A 26,194-nucleotide genomic window follows, 5' to 3' on the forward strand; every position below is an offset into this window, starting at 1 on the left:
AACAAAACAAACAGAAAAAAAAGATAGAAAGGATATTAGTGTCAGCAAGAAGAGACTGGAATGACATCATTTTAACAATAAAATGAATGCAATCTCTTAATGTCGCCCCTAACATGAGGTGAACCCAGCTAATCTGTGTATCATCATGATGGCATCATGATCTGCTAAGCCCCGCCCCCTGAATCAGGTAGCTCGGTGGTTTAATTTAAAGCGCACATTGCCCCCACAACCACAAAAAACAAAAAGAAGCAAAGAGCGGCTGAACAGACAAACGAGAATAACAAAAAATAAATAAATAAATAAATAAAAATCTAGTGTTTTAGTGTCTTTCAAGTTGCAAATGACAAACAGTGTGATTAGTGGTAAGGAGACTCGCTAACGTTATGTGAGAAATAACTGTGACTAGTGTTAAATAAATAAATAAATAAATGTGCAATGAATAAATGAATCGTCGTTTTCCGATTCTTTCTCTTTATTTAGCAGTATATTTTTATATAATATAAATATACACAAGAACCATAAATACATTTGATATAAAATGCTCAAATATAAAATGACAGTACCTCATGTACAACTGAAAATATTAAAAATGTATTTTAGCTTTATTTCAATATTTGCAATACACTGGAGAGAATGCAAGCTACCTCAGCTTATGTCTGTGCGTGTCTTTATCTTCCATAGAAAAATAAAAAATCCAAAATAAATTTAATTTCAAGGTGAAATGGTGCCTGGTAGCAGCTACTTCTCTAACTAGCGACTAGCTCTGTCAGATACAGTATAAGCAATGCGTCTCCTTTTTCTTTTGCTCCTTATGAGCTGAGGAGATAAATCATGTATGGGTACAAGCCTGCCCCATTTTAGGCTCTAATCTCACATCAGAGGAATGTCATTATACACTTTCAACACTGCCTCGCACAGTACTACCTGTCCTGGGTTCACAGCTGCATATATAAACCAAAATGTACGGGGCTCATTTCCTGCCAAAACTACAGACGGAACACATTTCACAAATAACCTGTGATTCATTAACAAACAGTGTGGTTTGCAAATATTAAACATGAGCATCAGGCTAATGCTTTTTGTTTTGCAAATACAAAACCTATGAAACATATTTTGAATATATCACATATATTTTCTCTCAAGTGTCTTAAATAACGCACCTTTAAAAACTGGGCCAGATTCAACCAAACTCAGCGTGAAATAATCAAAGTTTATACTCACAGATTCTACGGATCAAATGATGTTATGTTAAATTTTGGGTTGTTTTGGCTCAGATTTATTGTATAAATGTGTCAAAACAGTTGCTACTTCTTGTACCTTAATCTATAGTATAGCTTTAAATGTTGCGCTTTAAGTAGTAGAAGATGCAAATTCATTCATAATAGATAAATACATTTTAACTGAACTTTAACTTCATTTTGTCTCAGTCTCTGACTGTATTTAGCTTTAAATAAATATTAGTAAAAATGCACTTCTGTGATCAAATAAATTAACTTTCCCATTTTTCACTTAGTTTGTCATTTACCTAATAAAACTAAAGATTACATTTCTTTAGGTAAATCCCCCAAACCCTGGTAAATTGCTAAAAGGAAGTAGATTCATATTGACACATATCAAAAACAAATGAAGTTCAGGACTGGGAAATAAAACACACTGGATTAGACTCACATTTTTTCCCCTGTGTTGCTTTTTGACATTTTTTGCAAGTACAAAATTAACACTATTACTCACCAAATGCTGTATATAATGAGTGACATTATTTGATCCTCATATATTAAAGATATGAGGATATGAAAGACTATGCCAGAAGTCATATTTTCAGTTTATGTAGATTAGATTTTTTTGTTGCACAGGTAACACCAATAGTATTTATGTCTTTACTTACTATACATATTTATTTCATTATTGTGACATATTAGAAAAATGTACATGTAACGTGTGTTTTGTACTGGCAGATTCATTTACCAACTATGGTTCACTTTTTCAAACAACACCGTTTACATCACAGGGTTATGTTTGTTTGGTTTTTGCAGGAAATGGGCTCCATAAAAAAGCTGTTCAATCACTTTTGCCTGAGCTTGGAATTATACACAGTCTAGATATACTGTATATGTCAACATGTAAACAAAATGTGCATACCACAATCAACCATTTAGCTGGTGTGTGGATGTATGGGTAAGAAAAGGTGGTGGGGGAATAAAACAAAAAAATACAATACAGACAATATACAAATTCCCAACTAAGGCATCGAGGCATAATACTGTAGGCATTAATAATCAATGAAATGCATCAGTCAAGAGCAGAGTGTAGCTAAGAGACTAAACTGACCTCTGTCAGCGGTCACAATCCTTTGGTAAGGATGGACCCGCGTGTCATGCCGTCTCACTTTAGTAGCCATTGCACCTAGATTGTAACAGGTCCACAAGGTTAGAAACCATTCACTTTGAGGAGGGGAAAAAACAGTCATCTTTTACAGTAATAACATTCACATTTTTTACCATTATCATCATTATAATGCTTAGATATTACAACAATACACAGAATAGCAACTTAATACAGATTATAGTACATATACACACTGCACATATTTTTTTTTACGTGTAGAAAAATGCAGTAGAAAAAAATAATACACCTTTTTGGACTTCTAAAAATGCATAACTTAAGTAATAAAATTCCACAGTGCTCAGAGTTATACAGAGGACTCTTTTGAAAGGGGGCAGGTAAAGGGTATAGGCTCCTGGGCTGTCTGGAAAAATAATGTGATTCTTCCTGCGGGATCCGAAGGGGGATTGAGAGAAATTTGTCTCTTTATTTTGAAAGGTGGGGAAATCCAATACAGCTCTGATGGTAATTGAATAGTGCCAGACACCACCTGCCTCCTCCTCCCGCTCTTCTCTTTTATTTTCTCTTTCCCTTTTTTCGCCGTTTCTCTCCAATCTGCTCACCGGCAGCTCTGCCTGTCATTTTACTACTATATTTGTCACAACTCATTTTGTCCTACTTGGTTGAGTCTGCTCTGTGTAAGCATATGTGACAATAACATGGCACAAACTGTTTGCATGTCACTTTGTGTTTGAACAGAGAAAAGTACGAGAGGAAGAGTACCGATTTACAATAAAACTGCCCTTATGAAGGATTTAAGAATAGTTTGGAAAGAGGTTATTAATCAGGGTGCAAACACTTTGTAATTCATTAATAAAGTGTTATAACACATTCAAAAAAATATTAACTAACTTTTATCATTAACCACTTATGTCAGGGTAACTGAAAGTCTCCATCAGCAGCATTAGGGTGGGAAAAAAAAAACAAACTAAGTTACTTCAATGGCACCGATTAATTGCTTAGATACATCTGAACATTAGAGTCAGTGTACTTTGTCTCATTAAACTAACACAAGATTCATCCCAGAACCTGTTTTGAAGATAACATATGTGTATTAAAATGTATAATAACGATACACACTCCTATACCTGTCAGTGTCATTTGATAATCATTAATTACCGTTGCAGTATTGAACCACCATTGGCACTGTTACATTAAGCAAATATTTATAGACAGTAACTCATTACCAGAGTTAAACATGTAGGCTGATAAAGAGACAAGACACTAAGATAATAAGAAAAGGAACTGGAAAATTGGGATATTCAACAGACTAGAAGGACTGCAGTCATTTAATTTTGCCAAATACTGAATCCAAATTGATGTGAAAACTGTTTTACAGCTTCTTTATAACTGCTGATTGATAGTGTTTGCATCTTAGTTAATAACCAGCTATAAATCCTTTATAAACATAGTGCATTTGTAAAGTGGTACCCAAAAGGATGAGGTTTGCGGGAAGTTAAAAAACTAGGTAAATAAATCAAGACCTCTCAGAAGTGGAGTGGGCTTGTGAAACAAAAATGCAACACAGGTTTTGTCTTGGCACTGTCAAGTAAAGTACGGGTTTTGGCTGATGACTACTCAGACACCTACACTACTCTGAAGCAGCAGATGGCCGGACTTCTCCTCATTCTCGGAGAAGCCCAATGGCAGCTAGATACAGTAGTGCAGGCAGTCGAGGCGAGCTGAGTTTGAGTGCGAGTGAGTGTGTTCCAGAGGGCCCTGTGTTGCTGAAGGCACCAATCGATAGTGTGAGTAAATAAAATGCACTAAGCTGGTGTAACCCTGCAAGTTAAAGAGAGAAAAGCCAGTCAGCTGCCCCTGTCTGTTCTAAACATGAATCCCAGAGGCACCGGGAATACACAGGTCAGCTAAAATCACACTTGCGTCTGCTGCTGCTGAATGACGCTGTAGTCGACATTAGAGGAGTGCTGTGTCAAATTAAAGCTGGGGAGTGACTGACAAATGCGCCTTTCTTCATCATGTGGGAAACGGCTCTGCTTTTGTTGCCTAAATACAACATATGGCGATGATATGAACGCGTGTCTTCAGTAGAGCTATCTCTTTGGTAGCAAACATGTCACGCCTAGAGCGCCACTGCAAATGAAAATAATATCCAGATCCTGCACTCCTGACACATAAACTAAGGGGGAACGTCAGGCGTTATAGTTCAAGTACGCGGGGTAAAGCTAAGACAATGCAGAGAGGAAGAAGAAAAAAGGCAAGACTGGAGGAATTTAATGAACATCCCCAGTGGGAGTGAGAGGGGGACTATCTACAGGCATCAAGGCCTGCCTGCAGAGAACAGCGCCGAGAAATGATTTCAAAAGCTGCAGAAATCCGAGGGGATCTACCACCAGACTGAAAATGCCTCCAGGCCAGTGCATGAAAGGGTTAGAGAGCAGGCTGCATATATGAGCGTGGCTCATTTTAGACAGCGCCAAGTCCTCCTATATACTATGAATAAACCTAGGAGAAAAGAGGGGATGTAAACCTGAGTGCAGAACGGTTCGACGAGAGCGTAACTGAACCCTAAATTATAAACAGGATTTTCCAAGAGCCTTGCCCTCACAGGGGAATTTTTTTTTTTTTGTCAATTTTTGTTTTAATAATATTGTCCATGTAAGCCACAGAGCTGGCCATCCCATTATCAAGACCTTCACCAGCACATCCACCCTTTGAATTTGTCTGTTTTGATCTTCAGGTGGACACGACATATTTACCTTTCAAAAAGTCCTGACTGTGGCTCATGGAAGCCGCGTCCATCACCCCGGCTCCGGGGTAAAACAAGCTGCCCTCCTGTCCAGGCTGGCTAAAGTTGGCCGGTGTGCCCATGCTCCCCCAGGCTCTCTTACCTAGAACCCCACTGTGTTCGATGGGGTACTCCAGCAGGGAGGTGGGTGCCAGGGCGTAAGGGTACTCGTAAGGGGCGGTGTAGATAAGCCCGCCATCCGGTGTGGGAGGCACCAGGGTGGGGGTGCCGTTGGGCAGCATGGCAGCCATCTGAGTGGGCCTGATGAGGTTCATGAGGGGTGCCCCGGCTGGTGTTGGGGGTCGGAGCGCCGGGGGAGGCAGCACCTGACCTGTGGGGGCCGCTATAAGACGGGGGCCCTGAGCGGCTGCTGCTGCCGCTGCAAGAGAGAACGCAAGGGGGGCTGCCATAAGCAAAGAGAGTGAAAGAAAAGAAGAAGAAAGGAAAGAGTTCGAGAAGTAAAAGTGTAGCGTGTTGGATCATAATCAAAGATGAACAGTGAAGTGTGGAAATACAAAGAAGGAAAAGAAAAGGGGGAACAGGAAGGAAGTGGCAGGGAGAGAAGGGAGAAGAAGGGGCAAAAAGGGAAAATTAGTCCATGCAATGATCACGGTGAACCACAAAAGCCACAATCTTGTTGCAAAAGAAAAATTCAACACAGCAAATAAAAAAAAAAATAACCCCCACACACACACACCAAAAAAGCACAAATGCTGCTGGTTTCCCATTGCATTCAAAGCATACCGATCACCATGGCAGCTAGACATTCAGCTACTGGAAATGGCACATGTGAGGTAAAACAACACAACACAAGCCAACATAAATGGATCTACAGGTAGAGGAGACACACATTTCACAGTACATCGACACATTGTAGGATAACATTAATAACTCGTAAAACAATTATGAAGAAATGTTTGTCCTCTACATCACTAGACATCCATTTAGGTTGGATGATGTACAAATAACCACAAAAAAATCTAATTTAGAGTGGTTCTGCATCTGCACGTGGTATGAGCCGTGCCATTCAAGCTTCTCCACATGGGGGACAGTTTGATCAAGCACTGTGGTAACTGAGGTTCAGTGGTGGGCATCCATTTGAGCAGATGTTAAACATACCATTACTGAAAGATCTCTATTTTAATTCCGTAAATTTGACCAACAAGCCAGTTTGCTGTCATATTTTATTTAAAAGGTAACACAGCATATGCATATCTATATCCAAATTACAGACGTACATTTGCAAACAGAAATGATACAAGTTATTAATACACAAGCACTGAAGATATGTGAACTAGTGACTAGCATGCAGAGTTGAGCAGGTGCGATTCAGCGATATGTTGACAGTCAAAGGGCCACTATGAGCAGGTGATACAGAGCGATTGCGTCTAGATTGCAGGGGGATGGGTGGAAGGATGTATAAGAAGAACAGAAATTTGAGGGAAGACTGGAATGGAAGTTGTCCTACTCATGGTTGGGAAGGTAAACATGAACTGTTTGGAGATCTTAAGGAAGAAAAGTTTGCTAGTGGTCAGACATATTGTGATGTATGTACATAGAAGCTGTTTACACATTAGCTTAATGCAAATCGATAGGTTAAATTGATGAGAAACAGGAACTGAGGACCTGTTCAGACCTGGCATCAACATACATTTTTCATGAGCCAATCACAAGTGCTTACATTAATATCCAATCAAACAGAATATATTCAGAGGCAATCGGGGCCACATATGGGCACAGTCTTTAATCAGTGTGCATGCTAATGTGTCTGGAGCCACATTTAAGGACCACTCCACTCAAGTCCTCTGTGTAATTCAACATATTCATACCAGCAACATAACATTAAAAAGGTCATATTTTGCAAAACCCACTTTTATTAGTCTTTGGTTCATTTATTTGTGTATTTGGACCCTAAAAGTTCTAAAAAGTTTGAATTTGAACCCTCCAGGTGCTGCAAAGCTATCTATATTCGTTTTGGCAAAAATCGAGTGGATTTCTACAACCCATTTTAATTCCTGCTTAATTTGTTACCTCTATAACTAGTTACGTCACGATATTTGCACATATAAGGTCAAGACTTCCGACGAACATTTCTCAGAGTATGACATAATTGTTTGTCAGTAGCAGCGGTTGTAGTCCATACTGAAAATATATCCAAACTTTGAGCCAATTACCTAAAATGTTCAGTTGTTGATTGAATGGGACAGAGCAGCACAGCCAACAACCTGGAGGGGGTGGGGCGTGAAGTGCCTCATGCGCATTTAAAGGGCCGGCACTCAAAACAACCCTCAAATTTTGCAAATATAACATGCATAAAAATTTACCTAATGGAAAAATGACAATTTTGCCAAAACTTTGGTTTTTCAATGAAAAGTTTTTGCACTGGCAAGAGGTGGTTTTTTGGGCGTAGCACAATTGGTATATCACCGTCATTACGCACTTCTGTTTTTTTCGACATTTAGTAAACATCAGTAAAGTTTTGTGAATATGTCCAATGGAAAAGCCACTACTGATATCACTAGTCCTGTGATTGATGAACTCAGCATCAATCAATCAGTAAACCTCTCTTATTGAACCTCAAACCTGAAAAGTAATTAATAAATCGACAAAAATGTGGGTATTTGCATGTGCAACTTTAATTTCTTTTAGCTTTTAATTTGCCACAAAAGTAAGCAATTCCACTTAGGAGGGATAATATTAGCCATCCAACAGTATGTGTATAATCCATGCATTAAGTCATACATTGAAAACCTTCTTCTTTGGAATGGTGTGAAGAGAAGTTTTGTTCTTTCATTCTCAATAATGTCAAATAGTGAAGATAAAAATGCAGTAAAATATTGTTCTGTTTATCATTCTCACTTATGTCACTGTATTTATTTGTGGTGCATCTGTAAAGATAACTTGTAAGTGAATATGTTGAACCTGCAGGAGTTTAAAGCTTCAACCATATTTTAGGCAATTTGATGAGCGTTTTATTTAGTATATAAACTGTGGAAGTGATATCTGATCATAAGAGGTCATCAGTTGCCAAGTTGGTGCAAATCATTACAACCATATATTAATGCCAGGTATGTGCAGGGCCAAAGATGTATTTAGTTCAATAATATAATCAAATATATAAACTTAAAAGATTAGTTGTTTAAATGATACAAAAACTAGATTATGTAACTATGAATACATGGATGATCATAGCAGGTACTTACGTGTTTTGATGTTGTTGTCTCTGTATGTCCCATTTAGAATGGCTAGCTCCATGAGCTGCATCTTCTTCAAGTTGTCTTCTCCCTCCGCCTGAGGAAACAGGAAACACACATTTTAATGTTCATCAACAGTAACACAGAGGCCACTTAACAGGCCGAATGAAACAATCCATGCAATGCCCGGTTCACTTTAACTAATTGCCCGGTTGTTGTTAAGTAGCTATAGTGAGACGGCTGGATCATTTGAACATGACATGTCTTGTGTTTTCCATGAGCAGCCGTTGGAGTCGCTTTAGACAAACAGAGATGTAGATAAGCTAAAGTGCTGTTGTCATGGCAGAGTGCCTTGTTGTTGCTAAAATGCTGACAGAGACATTAAGTGTGGGAATACATATTCATAATCCATATCAGAATGATAATTACTGTAATTTTCTTTGCTCCCTTGTGCGCAATCAAATGCGCAATAACCGCCCTGGCTAATGTCAGTCCTGTCAATTAATGTTTGGATAAATAAATACAAAAGCAGCAGCCACTGTCATTATCGCCAAATTAGGGGACTGAAATTATTCACGGAAAGCAATTAAGATAGCACCCCCTCCTCCCACTCACACCCATCCATTCCTCCCCTGTTCCTCTCCCAACCCCACCACCTCCACCCCCAAACTCCATTTCCCCTGAAGGTAGTGAACACTCAATAACCATGACAACACAAAAGCCCCAGTGATTTTACAGGTTGTTCATCATAATTTAAACAGGGTCTTATGTGATTTACAGACTGAACTGAACGGTGCAAATGCAGGCACAAGAAACACTCCTGACCTCAGATCCACCTCGAGTGAACTGATGATTCTGCGGCTGCGAAAGCTACAACTGTGCCACCATTCAGAATGACAAGGTGGATCATGCATACATTTACGTGCTATACACACTCAGGCTAAGGCGAAACGGCCTTTTGGAGGTGGCGGTTTTATTAGAAAGAGAGCACACGCTGAACCTCCTCCATTTTTCTATTCCATCTTTCCACAGTGTGTGGACTAATTCACAGTTCAACAACAGTCTGCCGCACTATTCAGAAAATGATAAGGAAAGAAAGGCACGGAACGGCAGAGAGAAAGAAAAGGGGAGAAAAAAAAATACGAGGGCTCAGAGTTAAGCCCTCCCCTGAGACTCCTCTTCAAGACAGCCACAGAAAGAGGAAGAGAAAGAGCGAGGTTAAGCAAGAGAAAAAGTGACAGAGGCTGGTCTCTCTTGACTAAATATAAGGCAGTGGCTTTAGTGAAGTCACAGTACTCAGTTAAAAGTGTGTGTGAGAGGGAGAAATTTTTAGTGTACCGTCAAGACGCTCCAATTAGCAAATCAAGGATATTCCCACCACTTCCTCTCTTTTGCTCCCTCTTTAACTATATGGTATTTTTCAGTTGATCTAAATGATAATGTGCATGTTATATATCAAATCAAACCACAAAGCGATACAGAGGGGTGTGTGAGATGAGCATTGTTAACCATAATTGTTAACCATACAAACCTAACTGAACACGATCGGATCGAGGTCAATTGCTAACATGGCTAACATCGGCAAGCATGCATCTCATTATTGAAGAACAAAGATCACTGCTAATTAAATACTGTGACCCCTATAAACACTTATACATGAATGATCAGGCCTTAAATGAGCTGACTTTCACTCCTAGGGACATGGACAGTAAACCTTATTTAATCCAATTTGTCATTATTATCGCATTGTTCCTGCTCTTACTCTGTTCCTCTTTAGTACATCACAAATTAAATCAGCCCTTGACCTCTACTGTCATGCACAATAAAAAAATAGAAAGGCTGCAACCATTTAGTTATGACCCCACATATCAAAACATCTGTTTATTTCTGCTTTCAGCATGTGTGTATGTGTGTGTGTGTGTGTGTGTGTGTGTGTGTACATGTCGCCTCTAAAAATTGTGTCACTGGTTCTGTGGAAGTGGGCCAAGTTGACTTGCTAGACAAAACAGGGAAAAGAGGGACTGAAAAAGAAAAAGGCCAAATCTAAAAAGCAATGAGAGGCACCACTTTAAAGTTTAACACATTTATTCAGACGACAAAAAAAAAAAACCCACTATTTTTGCCCTTTACTGTAAGGAGACTTTTCTGCTAAACCCACACTAGTCGCTACTTTCACCTAGTCCCATCGTACTGGTCTTGAACCTAAAATATAACAAAATTCTAAAAATGCTGTATAAAAGATCTGATAATTCTGTGATAATCAACCACTAGTCCCTGCAAATATTAATGAGAGCTGCAAAGATGAACTGATTAACGCTAACATTAATCAAACTATTCTGATAGCCAACTGATTGATTTGAATAATTTTATGTCAGAAAAGTCTGATTCCAGTCTTAAATGTGATTATCAGCTTTCTTAAATCCTTCATGGTAAACGTCATTGTGTTATGAACCAGACACATTTGCTTAATGTTTTGTGATATATAATAGACCTAACAACTAGTTGACAAATTGAGAAAATAAGCTGCATTAATCATGAGTGAACATAGTCCTTGGTTGCAGCCTACTGAAGACTAATTTTGGAAACTTCTAACAAAATAATGAACACTTGTGGCGGGTGTAGCTAGAGGCTAAGTGGTGAATATGTTGACCACTTATATATGAGAAGGTTCTTCAGCTGCAGCTCAGGACCATTGCATGCTGGGATATAAATGCAGGAGCTATTTGTGAGCATTGTATGATGATGGATCTGCAGGGCTGTGAGGGTTAAATGGGCGCAGGGGAAGAGGGTGCCACCATCCATCCAACTCTGCATAGGTGGCATGCTCACAGTAGGAGGAGAGACACAAAATAGAGGGCAGTGAGAGGGGAAGAGCACAGATGTAGCTGGGATGAGGTGTGCGCTGCTGTGTGTGAAATGTGTGTGTATCCCCAGTGGAGCGCCGCTGATATAGCTCCATCTTCTCACTAACACAGTTTGTTAGCTAAAGCCCCCAAACCCCGACAGATCGTTTTTGTTTTACATCTGAAACGAGCTCATCTTCCCCCATCAAAATACAAATCCCCTATTGCAACGTTCCTCTGTCTTTTTTTTTGTTGTTGTCTGTTTTCTCATTGGAGTGCTCGAAGGATTTTGGGAAAGTAAGCCTGGCAGCGTTAGCGCTTTGATTTACACTAAACAAGTCAAAGGCTTTTCAGTGGCTGGAGACATGAGCTGTAAGGTCAGGATAAACTATCAGACTATTTATCTATCTATTTTTAGTCTTTCACTTTTGTTTTAGAATCCACATTCATTTTTGTTTTATGAGGGCACAATAAGTTTTGTTTATAGTAAAATATCCTTACAAGAAAGATAATCAAAAACAAACTAAAACTGGCTAAACTTAAAAAACTTACAACTACAAAAAAAACATGTATTCAAGTTGTGCTTATTCCAACTAAATTACAGACATTTGAGACAGAATTAAATTAATGTAATCAGCTAAATGAATTAAATTAAGCTGATTTTACTTGCAATTCTTTTTTTAAGTTCATGTTGCATTGTTCATTGTTTTATTTAGTTGACATGGTTTTATTCATTTATATCAGGAAACTATTATTTTCTCACTTTTTTTTAAATTTAACTTGAAGTTTTTGTCATGGTAACAACCCTAATGCTTGCTGCTTGACTTGCATCATGTCAGGTTAAATAGTTTTATTTTAGAAGAACAGATAATTTTTTAGTATTGCCTTGCTCAAGGTGTCACCACAATTAACACACTATCAGCACTATCACTGTCAGCATGTGTCACCAATTAAAGAACCAAAAAAAAGGGGGAAAAACACCTTTCAGCGGGACATAGCTATGCAGGGTCTAGTGTGTGTGTGTTGTGTATGTGTGCATGTCTGTAATGATCAGGCTGCAGGAATTCCTGGGAGAGAAATAGCTGCTGGATTACAGAATGAGAGGGCCGGGGAAAGGAAGTTTTCCTTTATCATCCGTAGCATGCACACATGCATGCGTACAAATACACACACCCACACACTCCTGTCCATCAGCGAAAAAGCCACTCAATAAAGCTGCTCTATCCACAAGAATCAGATTCAATCAATGAGGCCTATTTGTGAAATCAGCAGAGCGGTAAAAGCTATCAGGGAGGAGCAAGACAGAGGGATGAGGGGAAGGAGGGGTAGGAGAGGGAGAGGGGGTGGGAGACAGGAGTGCGATGAGCTAAAGTAGGTGAGCCGTGTCCCACCACCGATCTGACAACCCTGTGATGAGGTCACCAGATGCATGCTAAATCACCCTCTCCTCATCAAAGCTTGTGCCAAAATGTTGATGAATACAGACTGTGGCTAAAAGCAATTGTTACAGAAAAATGGAGCTCAACTTTAATGCTCAGAGATCCAACAGCTTCAGGCAAGGTAGTTATATAAGACTTAAGAGGGATGACATTTAAGACCAACTTTACAATAACCAAAATTGAAGAGAAAAACATCAATTAATGAATTCATGCTGACACAATATTGGTCATAAATGCAGGCTGCCTCGTCCCTTTTATCATCCGTTTCCTTTCAGCCTACACTCATTTTCTAACTGCGTATTATTCCTGTCACTGAGTCACATGTTGATGGTGCAACCAAGCATCACACTAGTTAAACCACTGGCTGTTCACATGGCGCTTGTAGCACACTCCATTACCGTATTATCTGTTTATGAGCCAGAGAGGGAACACAAATGGCCCATGCTAGCGGCGCTACAGTCAAAGCAGAAACAAGCTTCGGTTAAGCGTTGTTAATGCAACAGACATCTGGTAAATTACTATTTTATTTACATGTTGCCTAAAAACAGGAATTTAGGGAGGTTTGAACCCAGTCTGTGTGACTCGTCAATCTATAAAAACCCTGTCATGATCCATAACAGCTACTTGGCTTGTAGGTATTCTACATGGTTAAGTAAATGGAAAAATATGTAGCCATTACTTTTTATGTTGAAAAACCGCTTTGAGTGGAAAAACGTCGGACATAAATGCTGAAACATAAAACTAAAGACCTGAAAATGGACCATGCAAATCAAGTTATATTTCTTTAATGTTGTGAAAGTACTGTCAGTGTATGTATATGTCAAGACCACAAAACTCAAAAAAAAAGGGGTTGGGGGGTCGTAATGTGAAATGTTAAAGAGGTCATATTTTGCCAAACCTACTTTTATGAGGCTTTAGTACATTTATTTGTGTATTTGGGGACCCTAATAGTTCCAAAAGTTTGAATTTGAACCCTCCAGGTGCTGCAAAGTTATCTTTATATTAATTTTGGCAAAAATCGAGGGGGTTTCTACAACCCGTTTCAATTCCTTCTTAGTTTGTTACATCTATAACTAGTTACATCATGACATTTGCACATATAAGGTCAAGACGTCAGGTGAACATTTCTCATAATTGTTTGTCAGCAGCAGCGGTGGTAGTCCATACTGAAAATGTGTCTAAATTTTGAGCTGATTACCTAAAATTTTCAGTTGTATTAACAAAGTCAAGTGAAGCACAGTCAACAACCTGGACGGGGCGGGGGGCTGTGAAGTGGCTCATTTGCATTTAAAACCACCTTTCTCGTGTCATTACTTAGAAATATGGTTGAAGATGGACCTGTGAAGTTGAATTAATGAAGAATTCAGACCCAAACATAGAATTAACAGTTTATGTAGAGCACAGGGACATGTTTTAAAATGCATAATTCCATTTATATAAAAAAAAAAAAAAAAAAGCAAAATATCACTCCTTTAAGCAATTGTGGCTTTGATCAAAAAGAAATGTAATATTGAAAAAAAAAACATTAAAATATCAGTATTTGTATTGAAAATTACACAACACATCAGAACTTCAGACTATACTTCTTGCGGCTTTTTAAAGATGCTGCTGGAATGTTGCTTAATGTATTGCATATGAGCACACGACTATCAGCAACAGATGAGCTGCTGCCTGACTCTGCTTATAAAACTGCACCCTCGCTCTCCCATCTGACACCCCAACTCCAGGCGCTTTCCTATCCATCTCACCCACAGATAAACATAACAGGCGCCTGGATTAGGTTGGATGAATTTGCTCATGTCTATGTCTGCAGCAGAGGGGGAGTTTTTGCTCATATCTGGCAAGAGTCACAGTATATGCAGCTCCACTCGGAGAGATGCAATGATGAGCGGAGAGAGAGAGAAAGAGAGAGAGAAAAAGAACAAAAGAGTACCGGGAGGAGAAAAAGTACTGCGAAGCAAAGAGAAAACATGAACGGTCATCTTTGAATTGGCAGAGAGATGGAGAGATACACAGGAAGAAGAAAGGAATAGCCCGAGAATACGAGACAAGAAAAGACAGACAGCGTAGTGAAAACCAATTTGTCTGTTCCCTAGTGGCCTGACACTGGCTAAGGCCTGCTTTCCTTCCTCGGCCTCACTGCCAGTCATCACAAACAGGCACATGTGAACACATACACACAAACCACACACACATATCTTAGGCCTTAGCAGGGCCAGGGTCAGGATCTCTCCAAACTACTCCAATTACCTCAGCAGTAAACACACCCTGCCCTGGCTGCCTCCTGGGACGCACAGAGAGGCAGAATGTGTGGAACTGAGAATGAGAGGGGAGGGGCGGGGGGTGGGGGGAGTCCTGGAGCCCGGGATGGAGGAGGTAGAGTTAGGAGCCTCAGGGAAGGAGGAGTGGATGACTTCATGTAGAGGGGCGGAACTGGTAGTGGCGGCAGCAGCTGGTTTTTCTCCCTTTTTTCCCTCCCTCTCTCCACTCCCTTTTGGTTCCTTCCCAAACTCTAACATCTGGAGGAAAATGATTACTCTCACCGCTCTGCCAAAATGACTTATCAACAACTCCACACTCTCCAGAAGCGGAGGGTGGGAGAAGAGGAAGGAATGGGTACTTGTAGAAAGCTTCAAAACATCACCATACTAAATAAATAAGTGACACGAAAGTTTAATCAATTCAGGTCAACGAAAGCAAACTTGGAAGCAGGATTGGGGTAAGAAATGAAAACATGTAGGACAAATAAGATTCTAATGTTTGCATAGAGAAGCCAATAAATAAATATATTAAAAAAAACAAGGGATAGACAAATAGTCAGCTGTGACTGATTAGCAGATTCCACATTCACGTTTTTACGATTATCATAATTGGTATTTTTATCCAGCGTGGAATAAAACAAATTAATATTCATGAGTGTTAGTGACATATTGTGACAATCAAGAACAATATAAAATCACAAATATCCGTCACTCAGGACAAAAACAGACTTTAAGCTCAAAAGAAATAATAATTTCACATTTATCATGATAATTATGAATACTGAATAATATGAAAATATTGGCGACATCAATCAGCCCTAACTTTGGTGACTAGATCTGATGGTTGAATGAAAACTCATTAAGCAAACTGGTATTGTGAGGAAATTAACAAAGATGAATGCTTTTTTCTCATCACTAAGTGCCAGCAGCATCAATCCACAATATCACAAAAGTTACAGAAAGAAACATGTCTATAAAAAAATAAAATACAAATGTCACACAAACCATCAAACCTTCCAAGAAAAGCACCTGTACAGATTGTGCCAGAGTAGGTGCTGCATGTCCTGTCTTAAATTCACTGCTGCACTTTCACAGGCAATTTTCTTTTCTGTGCCCTGCTCCTTGACTTTGTGAGCATATCTGCCAAGGGAATCAGGCCTCAACTGTATTTTCCTTTTTTCCCCTAAAGACTCACAACGCAATCTCCTGCAACTTTCCCCCTTCTCTCTCTCTCTCTCTGAGTGTCTTTACACCTTCACAACATTCCCATAAAGCCTCTTTATTTCTCCTTTACTTATTTGCTCTGTGCCTCACTTCCAGACAGCTCTGTTAGCGATGTGCGCCATTAGTCATGCTAAACCACCAACACACTAGCTCATTAGCATAGAAGTGAACCTGACTCCAGTCAGATTATTACAAACACATCACAGCTGCTCCGCCCCATTACTGTCAATCACACAGCTTACTGAAGTACAGTTGAAAGTGGCATATTACAAAGTCAACGAATAACTCTTCTGTTAATACTTTACTTTCTGCACCACCATAAAACTCAAGGCCAAGGCTTTGGAGTCAAAGAGCTGCCTTAGATCTGTCTGATGCTTTTCTGTGTGTAGAATGTGTTGCTCACAAATATTAATTTCATTGCTGGCAGTTCACAAACTCATGCTTATTCTCTGTGCAGCTGAAAAGTAAAAGTCACAAAGCTATTAAAAATTTAAATTATATACATCTCATCAACAAAATGCACTTGGTAAAAAAAAAAAAACAGCAACAGCAATCTCTGAAAATTGCTAAAAAATGTATAAAACTGCATTTTGGATTTAAAACATAATTTTAATCATTTAGATTTTGAAGGAATATCAGTCTCACATTGATGGTGGGAAAAATACATTTTGGGAATAAAATCATAATTAAAAAAAAAAGAAAAAAGTGTAGTCTTGTGACAATACCACCCGTTGAAGGAAAAAGTAGTAACATTAATAAAATAAAGTCATAATATTATAAGATAAAGTTACATTTTGATGATAAAAAAGTTTGACAGTATGGAAGTGGATGAAATTACCCACTGAACCAAACATGTTAGTTCTGAGGGGAAAAGTCTGATTTTATACCCTGAATATAACACATTTATTCTTGTCCTATTATGACATTATTCTCAAAATCATTTTTTATTCTCACTGTGACCCCAACACTCTTTCATAAATTTCATATTGCCTTCGATCCAGACTGAGTTTTACCCCTTCACGGGAAAGGCTGTTGCCGACATAGCTCTTCTGTTGTCATCCATAACATGCAGTGGAAGTATGGGTGGCTGAGGTCCTGGCATTAGCACAGACTACTGGATCTATGGAGCTTATAAGGGCCTTTTATTGTGCTGCAGAAGAGTGAAGTGGGCAGCCTTGGTCCTCGGCGCTCGCTCTATCAATATCCACTGACACACACATATAGACTCAGCGCCACCAACAAGAGAAAGGAGAGGAAACAGACTACCAAAAGAAAATATGCTGTTTTTCCTACCAGTGAACTGCAGAGTCAAAAAAAAAAAAAAAATCAGTTTTCTCTTAACATCAAAAGCATTTCCAATAGTAAAAGGGGAAAGCTGTGTGGATATTCTGAGTGATCTTGTTTATCCCTGGGAACTGGGCTGGTTTTCTGCGTAACATAACAACATTAAGAGCGGATTAAACTTCATATAAATAACCTAGAAAATATATACAGATGTAACAACGAGATTTAGAGATGTGATTAAAACAGGGTGGCCTGGACAAACAGATGATGTTAAAGGCTAAATGCAACGGGGGTCATGTGGGTCAACATGTTGTACGGCTCAACAAACAGCTGTCTTGCTTTGTCAGCCTCCCTCTGGTCCATCAGGATCCTTTTGTTCTTCGCCGCCACCTCCCTATGCACATTTACCTCTTCCTTTTCTATTTCTCCCTCCTGTATCCTTCTCCTCTTTCCCCTTTCTCTCAATCCCTCATTCCGCCAGGCTGCCAGACGGTGTATTGTTCTGTCACTGCGATCCTTTAATGCCATCCAATCGAGCGGGGAATATCTTGAGGGGATTTGGCCAGGGATGATTTGGGAGCTTTAAATACTGCGAGGGGATTTGCATCAGATTCAGAGATCCTGACTCAGAACTGATCACAGGAGCCTTTCCCCTAAAAACAGGGATCTAAATACCTCCGAGCCAGAAGTGGGATTCAAACCTGTAACATGTTGAATGGCTCTACAAAGACTAGATCTGCCAAGCAATTTTGCTATTACTTTCCGTCTAGCAATTTTTGTGACATCTTCATTAGCTGGTTATCTGGATTCCTCCTAACCTGGAAAAGCATAAATTACCAGTTTCTGCAAAGGTGAGAACTTTAATTTAGAAAACCCCCTATTTAACTTCCACATAGTCACCAATTGATCAAACGTAACAGCTGGAAACTCAAGGTAGATTTAGAGAAAGATCTAAGAAGGATCAGATTTACCAATGTTTTGTGCCAATGTAAACCCCCTTTTGGAGTTAAACTTCTGTCTGATTTACTGAAGATGCACTGTGAAAATTTAGTGCTAAAAAGGTTTGGATCCAGTTATTTTTACAACGTTGTGTAATTTTCTGTATTGTGGAAGTGAGATGTTCCAGTGAAGCATCATAATCTACTAAGATTTACACTGTGGTAGAAGTCAAAACGCTCTTCATTTGGAATGTCAGGGAATGCATTGTTAGAGTATATTTATTGCCATGCTTTTCTAAATTTGTTGAATGAAATTAAAGACAACCTGCAACCTCTAAAACAGAGGGAGACATAACACCTACTGCACCACAACATCTGGCAACCCTTCATTTTTTTTGTGTACCAAAACGTCTGGCAGCTCTTCTTTTTTTTTTTTTTTCCTTTTTTGCCCTCTGGTTGTTTTCAATGTGCTCTGGCTTCTGGAGCTGGATTTCACCATTTGGATTTTCACCTGAGCTTTTTCCTGGTCCTGAGGTCAGCAATAGGAAGAGTGTAGACTGAGATATATGTCCCCAAAAGGCAAGGACACTACCCAAGAAGTCAAGCAGGTGTTTAAAGAACTCTTAATTTCCCGTAAGGCTTCAGGTTATCCTTCATACCTAAATAAATAAATAAATAAATAAATAAATAAATAAATAAATAAATAAATAAATAAATAAATAAATACAGAATATCAAATAGACAGTTTTACACAGTTTAGGACCATGGACAGAATCCACCTCTATATTTGTCATATTAGATGGAAAAGGGATGCTAATCTCTGTAGATTCCATCAGTCAATAATACGATTAAGTGCTGTGTGTATGTACAGTCGTGGAAAAAATTATTAGACCACCCTTGTTTTCTTCAATTTCTTGTTCATTTTAATGCCTGGCACAACTAAACGTACATTTGTTTGGACAATTATAATGATAACAACAGAAAAAAGCTCATAAGAGTTTAATTTCAGAGCTGATATCTAATTATTTTCCATGTTTTCTTGATAAGTAATAACCAAAATCACTTAAGTTCTTACATCAATAGCTATGGCAATGCACTGACAAAAACAGTGCTTTTAGGCATTCCATGTTTTCTTTTCTGTCTGTTTTAGTCACATGATACACACAGGAGTTAGTACTTGATTGCCTAACCATTGTTTCTGATGACTTTTGATGGTCTAATAATTTTTTTTCCACAACTGTATGCCTACCCTTTTTTGTGATTGCGGCATCACACTAATTTGCCCGGCTTAGTAAATATGTAAGAGAAATTTACTATAATTCAGCTTTAAATGATCAAATAGCCTGCAGAGCTATGGCACCTCGCTGTTCTTCGCAATGACTTTCTGTAATAATATTCTGTTTTCACAGTATGTAAGTATTACAGATGGCGTGTGCCACGTCTGGCACAAAACACAGAGATTCAAGCTAAGATCTTGGTGGAGCCCAAGATCCACCATGGGAAAACTAGTCAGTGCTGAAGACTGTCAGTGAGGTATTGCAGTAGCACCAATAACAAACAAACAACAGTATACAAGAGAAAGAGAAAAGGCATGAGATAAAAGACAAAGCAGAAGAACCCAAGTGAAATGGAAAAAAAAAAAAAAAAAAAAACAGAGGCAAGGCTTTAAGACTCTGCACTCCATGGAGAAAGAAAAGAAAGCCATCAGTCCAGAGTTGGCTGGTGGGACTGAGAGAATGGAGTTTGAAATGACTTGAGCGATGGCTGGCACGGCAAGGAATCACAGACTGTAGTAGTTGAATTTGATGAGTGGCCTTTGGGCTCTCTAAACGCTGAGCTCTACACAATCCCATTTTCCTGCCTAAACACTGGGACACGCGGTCGCTGGAGAGGCAGAGATGAAAGCACCGAGTGTGTGTGTTCTCACTTCCTAGATGTTGAAGCCTGGCCTTTAGTGAGGCCCCTGAGGAAGTCTGGAAACTACCGTGGGTGGACAACGTATAAAGTGTTTGTGTGTGAGTGAGAACGGGAGGGAGCATGAGACAATCTGGAAGAGCATAAGGCCTTTGGAGATACCCGGTCCTAACCACAACGGCCGTTCAATCGACCGGCAGGCAACTCCACACATGAAAACATGCACACACACACATTGCCACATTTCTGCATTTCCTTGCCTCTCAGTAACTGGATTAAGGGGTCCTTCAAAGAGAGGAAGAGAGATTGGCCAGGGGCCTGCGTGGTCCCTCTCCTCACCACTGGAGGACCAGGGCAGATTAAAAGTGCCTGGGCCTCTAAGTCTGCCTTGTTACCCGCTCTCTTTTTTCTGCATACTGTATTAGGACACTTGAAAAATCCCCCAGAGGAGCTGAGCACAACCAGGTGGATTAGAAAGGAGGTTATTTTACAATGGTGAAAGGGACCTACGTGGTTAGGGACTTGAGAGTATGTGTATGTGTGTGAAATTAAAAGGACATTGCAAGTGGGCAAGGCAATTTTGGAAGTGGTGCAGAGGGCCTGTGTACACAGAATGCACTTTCACTGGGGATCTTAGCTCACTTAAAATAAATGAGACAAGAGGAGATACAGGAGTGATTCCCCTTAGAGAGAAGAAATAAAAGAGATGGATTAGCAACAGGATGATGTTTCAAGGAGAAATGATGGAGACAGAAGAACTCAAAGGCGACAGAAGAAGAGCTAAATGTGGAATGATGAGGTTCAGGTTTGGTTGGGGACTGAGTTTCCAAACCTGAGTGCATGAAGTGATCCCAGACAATAAGTGATCAGGCACAGTTTTCATGCTCTAATCCAAGTATTTAGGCTTGTTCATCAGTCAGAATTTACAGGTGAAGTGTTTGTGCTGAGCATTTAACTATGATTAATTACTGTTAATCAGGAATACATTAATCTCTGGTAGCTGTGAAGATGTTTTAACAGCTGGACTTGGGCGTGAGTGCGTTTCCCTACAGATACATTATAGTAAAGGGAGAGGCTTAACCTGACATACCCCAAATGATTTACTTGTTTATTTAATTCAGAATAAATTTTGTACATCTAGGACTGGTTATAATTATGGTAATCCATATGCAAGTTACAGTTTTTCTCTTTCTATATTGTCCACACCACTGAGCTCGTGAAAGAGAGGAGGATAAAACAAGTGAGGGAATGCCAAGATGAAACATGCCATTCAGCACAAATATTGCAATCTGAATCTTTTCACTGTCTTGGATGTTCACCATTTCCTGTGGCTGTCTCTGTGAGCTGACTCCTAAATTTACAGAGAAGAGAAAAGAGAGTGGGATGCAAAGATGTACTGCTTCTTACAGGATTCTTGTGTCACCAATTGGGCCTGAAACACAAATCCCAAAACAACTAATGACTACAGTATAGTACACCCCTGGGGAAATGTATATAACACAAGCGAATGTAATGCAAATTCTATTCGTCTCAATTAAACACAATTACTCCCATGCCTGCTTTTTACTTGTTTTCCCATATGTCTTTTTCAGCCGTATACAGAAGGCAGAATCACCAACTGTCTCATAGCTCTTTTCCTCCAACACCAACCTCCTGCTAGAGCCAAGTCGTGGTTTGTTTTTCCACCGGCTATAGAGTGCTAGTGCCACTCCATTACATTGCAGGTCTGTATATGTTAGGCAGTGTTAGAGATGCTAACTGCTCCATTAGCATCTAGCAGGACAGCAACTGACCAAGTGTTCCGTGCTCTAAGAACTTGTTTAAGATTAGTCACGGGGTCTGAATGAGGCCTGGAACTGCTCAGTGCATCAGACACAGTATGGATGAGGAAATTTCTCTCCCTTTTACTTGAAAGGATGGGAAACAGTAGTAGGACAAGGCTAGGGAAGCTGGCCAGTCTGAAGCAGGTTTGTTCTCTACAGGGGTACTGTTTCAGGACCACCTGTCTGCCCCTCAGGAGAGCCGTGGAGCTGGAGATAGAGAAGAAAGGGCAGATGGAGATGTACAGAGGAGGGATATCAGGAAAGGAGCCTTAAGCCAAGGTCAAACCCTCAAATGTGGTCACTTGCTGCTGATCACTCACTGTATATAAGAGATTATGATTGTAGCTTTTGTCATCAAGTTCGAGATAGGTGGATGCACACTCTATGTTTGTTTATTTTTAGATTTTTTACTCTATTATCTTAAATATTTTTGATCCTGGAACAGTTTTCCACTGCTGCTCTTGTACTCTGCTGTTGTAACGCTACAATTTCCCCATTGTGGGACAAATAAAGGTTTTCTTATCTTAACTTATCTTATCTTATATAAACTCCAGCTCCAATCTGACAGGGGAAGTTAGCGGACAAAAACAGAAGCTCAATAGAAACTATATGTACAGCAGGAATATAAACGCTTGGACTAGAGGAATGTGTGCTGTTATAAAAATATTAAGTCCGTCAAATCAAGTTCCCTATTCGTTTACATCCTCTCTTATAAAACAACCGATGGAAATGGCGTTGTGACTGCCATATGTCAGATATCCTCCTGCCTTCTGTGTGGTGTGTATCCTGTGTGATATTAGCTTCGAACTGATGGCCTTCAGGCAATCACAGATACAGTAATAGAAAAGTGTTTAACAGCTTGTCCCAAAAACTCAGAGAGAGAAAGTCAACAATAGACACTAAGATGGAGGGCAAAAACAGAACAAAATAAATAAAGAAGGAAAACACAAAAAAGCAGAGCGAAAGGATGTCACACATCTTTACTCACTTTTAAGACTTAAAAGAGATTAACAGAAATTAGGCACTATTATTATTATTGTTATTATCATCATCAGTATTATCATTATTGAAAAAATCAGAGATGTAAAAAGGGAGGAAGAGAGAATAAGAGGGGATAAAAAATATGCTGTTTTAGTTTCATGGTCGTACAAAGGTTAAAATGTACCATCTGGACCAAAAGCAAATCTAAAAAAACAAAAAAAAACCAAAACAAAACAAACAAAAAAAAAAGCAATCTGTAAAAAATAAGTAAAAATTTAAGATAAAACTTCAAAGAGCATGACAACATAAACAACTAAATTGAATAGATAAGCAGGTTTTTTTTAGTTTACATTTTCATGGTGCACAAAAATAAAATATAAAACAGTTAATAATAATGGTGGAAATTATTGTTTTTACGTTAATTCTTTCTTTGAAGCAGGAAGAAGTCACAAACTAATTAATCAGCCAATATCACACGACATCGGCAGAACATCCAAGTCAAAATAATAAACACCTATGTAAATTTCCAAAAAAAAGAAAAAGAAAGAAAACTTCTCAATTCCTTGACCATAAACTTTAACTAGCTACAGTGAAATTAAATAACAAACTAAGAGAGGATAAAAATAAACAAATAAAGATGCAATATTTCAGAATTTGTGTTAGTCGAAGTGTTGTTTTCTATGTGTTTTAAAGCACAAGTAGATCTAAGGTTGATGGCTTCCTCTTAACACAAGTAGGATGTCCATGAAAGACGACCTTTTAGTAAGTGTAAAAATGTCAGTGTGTATGCTTGGGTAAATACCGTTTCACCTGTCACGGCCCATTGTGGTCAATTCTCACACACTAACCAATCAAATGACATGCAGTCCTGATCATTATTGGCTTAAGTGTCAGAAAAGCCACATCTGTTTCCTGTGGTAAAAGGGTTTAAGTGGTCAATTCCAATTACCCACTTATCACCTCTAGATCATTAATCAGAGGTGATTTATACATCACACAGTTTTAGTGTTTGCTCTTTTCTGCTTCACTGGTTTCAGAGGTTTCGACGCGTCTCTAAAATACCCGTCTCACATGTATTAGCGGGCCACAGAGAGACTAAAAGGCTGGGTAAATGAGTGGAAGGAGTGCGACGGGGTGAAGATGGAAAAGGATAAAAGGGCAGGACGAGAGGGTGGTCGGAGTTGCAGGTCACAGTGCCTCCGGGCCAGCTGTGTTTGCTACTGTTTGGAGAGTGAATGGAAAGTAAAACACAGACGTACAAGGACAGAGTACAGGCAAAGTAGGGAATTATCACTGGAGGAAGTGCGCAGTGATGCACAGTCTTCAAGTAGAGGTCATCAAGTCAAGGAAGCCAATTAAAAAGATGATTAACATTCATGTGGGAGAGGCAGAGTCTACGTGTAGGTGGGATGGGCGCACCGTTCTCCCTCTCTCATAAACCACACACACACACACACATATAGATATATAATGGGAGCGCTGAGCAGTGGAGTCCAGCCTGTTGTAAGTGTAGTGTCCTGGGAGGTGGAGATCAGGAGGTTAATATGATCCAATACAATTCTTTCATTAGCCTGATGAAGGTAATAACAGCCTACAGGGAAAGATAGAGCAGCCACGATGACTAAAACTATCTACCTACTGCCTGCCTGGGGTGCCATTAAGCCTACTTAAGCTGGCCAACACAGGAATATAATATCTACTATGGTAATTCCATCCCCTTTACATGCACACAAATGTACAGGACAGGGGTAAGTAACACATGTAACATTATTAAATAAACAGCAAGTTATGTGTCTGGCAGCATCTTTGCACTAGAGCAGAGGTCAGTGGTGAGATCTTTCATATCCTTATATCAGTCCTGTAATTTCCAAACAACAAATTCACACCAACAAATTCTATTTTTACAGAGCATAATTTACTGAAAATACATGATCTTGTTGACCTTAATACAGTGGTAGTGATGTACGAGGCACACAATAATCATCTCCCTCCTTACATCCAGGAGATGTTTGAATGTAGGAAAAATCAGTATAGCCTCAGAGGAACCGGCATTTTAAAAAAAGCTAAGGCAAGAACAAAAAAAACAATAGATGTATTTCCATTAGAGCGGTTAATCTTTGGAATGGCCTGGAAGATTGATTCAAACAGTCTAAAACAATTAAAACTTTTAAAAAGACGTACAAATTAACTATTATTCAAAAATATAGAGCTCAGGGTTGACTAAAGAAAATATCTGTTTAAAAGACTAGGATTTATATTGGTTGTTGAGATAAGGACATGATTTACTTGAATTAAATTAAATATGTATTCTCTTCTGTTGTATATTTAGCAATGATTACACTGAAAAAATTTTTGTTTGTTTGTTTGTTTTCATGTGGAAACATTGTGTTAATTCTAAATAGGGTTAGGCCAAATAAGTCTTAACTTCAGCCTAAACCCTTTTCGGTCACATTGTATATGGAACAATGTGTTGTTTAAAGTAATTAATGACCGAATAAACAACTACTACTACTACTAAATAACAGAAAGAAACTAAATTTAGTGAAACTACTCATTTTGAACAAGGAGTTAAGCATGTAACAATAGTATATGACAAAAATCAAGCATGTGATGCAACACGATGAAGCCCAGGAACGACAGAAACTTTCGTCTTTCTTACTTTCTACCATTGAGACTCATTCTAACCATGAGCCAAAAAAGAAAAATTTGAGAAATGCGTCAGTCATATGCATGTGCCAAACAAGCTGGTCAGGCCAAATGTACGTTTATTCTTGCAGATTTGACACAAGACAGAAGAAAAGAGAATAGAAGGTAAATTAAGAGTAAATAAAAGAAGAATGGTGGAGATAGGTAGGTGCAACAAAGAATAAACATCATTAATTGGAGAGGCACACATGGATGGATGCAGCCAGATGGTGTTTTGTACTCATTTGTCATACACTGCTGACAGAGAGAGAGTAGGAAAGAGTTAGATTTGGAAAGAGAGAAAGAAAAACAAAAAGAGGTGCTTATTGATTGCGAAGTCAGTGCATGGCTAAAACAGATTCCACTGTTTAAGTCTAAGCTCTGCCTGTTCTGTGCATGTTGTTCCTGTCAGAGCGGTTCTGATGGTGCTGCCGGTGTAGCACTTTTTTGCCAAGCCGGATACATACTGCCGAGTAC

General features: G+C 39.2%; 1 protein-coding gene across 5 annotated transcripts in view; it reads right to left on the bottom strand.

Annotated features, from left to right (window-relative positions):
* The window catches only part of LOC115413725 (protein quaking-A), a 95,735-nt gene that overhangs the window by 2,175 nt on the left and 67,366 nt on the right, over nt 1-26,194 (bottom strand). The window contains exons 5-7 of one of the 5 annotated variants that reach the window (XM_030126770.1): nt 8,335-8,422; nt 5,235-5,534; nt 2,329-2,403 (exon numbers count right to left, since the gene is read on the bottom strand). In XM_030126770.1, the coding sequence (XP_029982630.1) occupies nt 2,329-2,403; nt 5,235-5,534; nt 8,335-8,422 (463 nt within the window). Of the gene's footprint in view, nt 1-3; nt 2,404-5,102; nt 5,535-8,334; nt 8,423-26,194 lie in introns of those variants that run through there. The other 4 variants (XM_030126767.1, XM_030126768.1, XM_030126769.1 and 1 more) reach the window with 4 other exon arrangements.

Source organism: Sphaeramia orbicularis, chromosome 22 (assembly GCF_902148855.1).
Source record: "Sphaeramia orbicularis chromosome 22, fSphaOr1.1, whole genome shotgun sequence".
In the NCBI taxonomy this organism is placed as follows: domain Eukaryota; kingdom Metazoa; phylum Chordata; class Actinopteri; order Kurtiformes; family Apogonidae; genus Sphaeramia; species Sphaeramia orbicularis.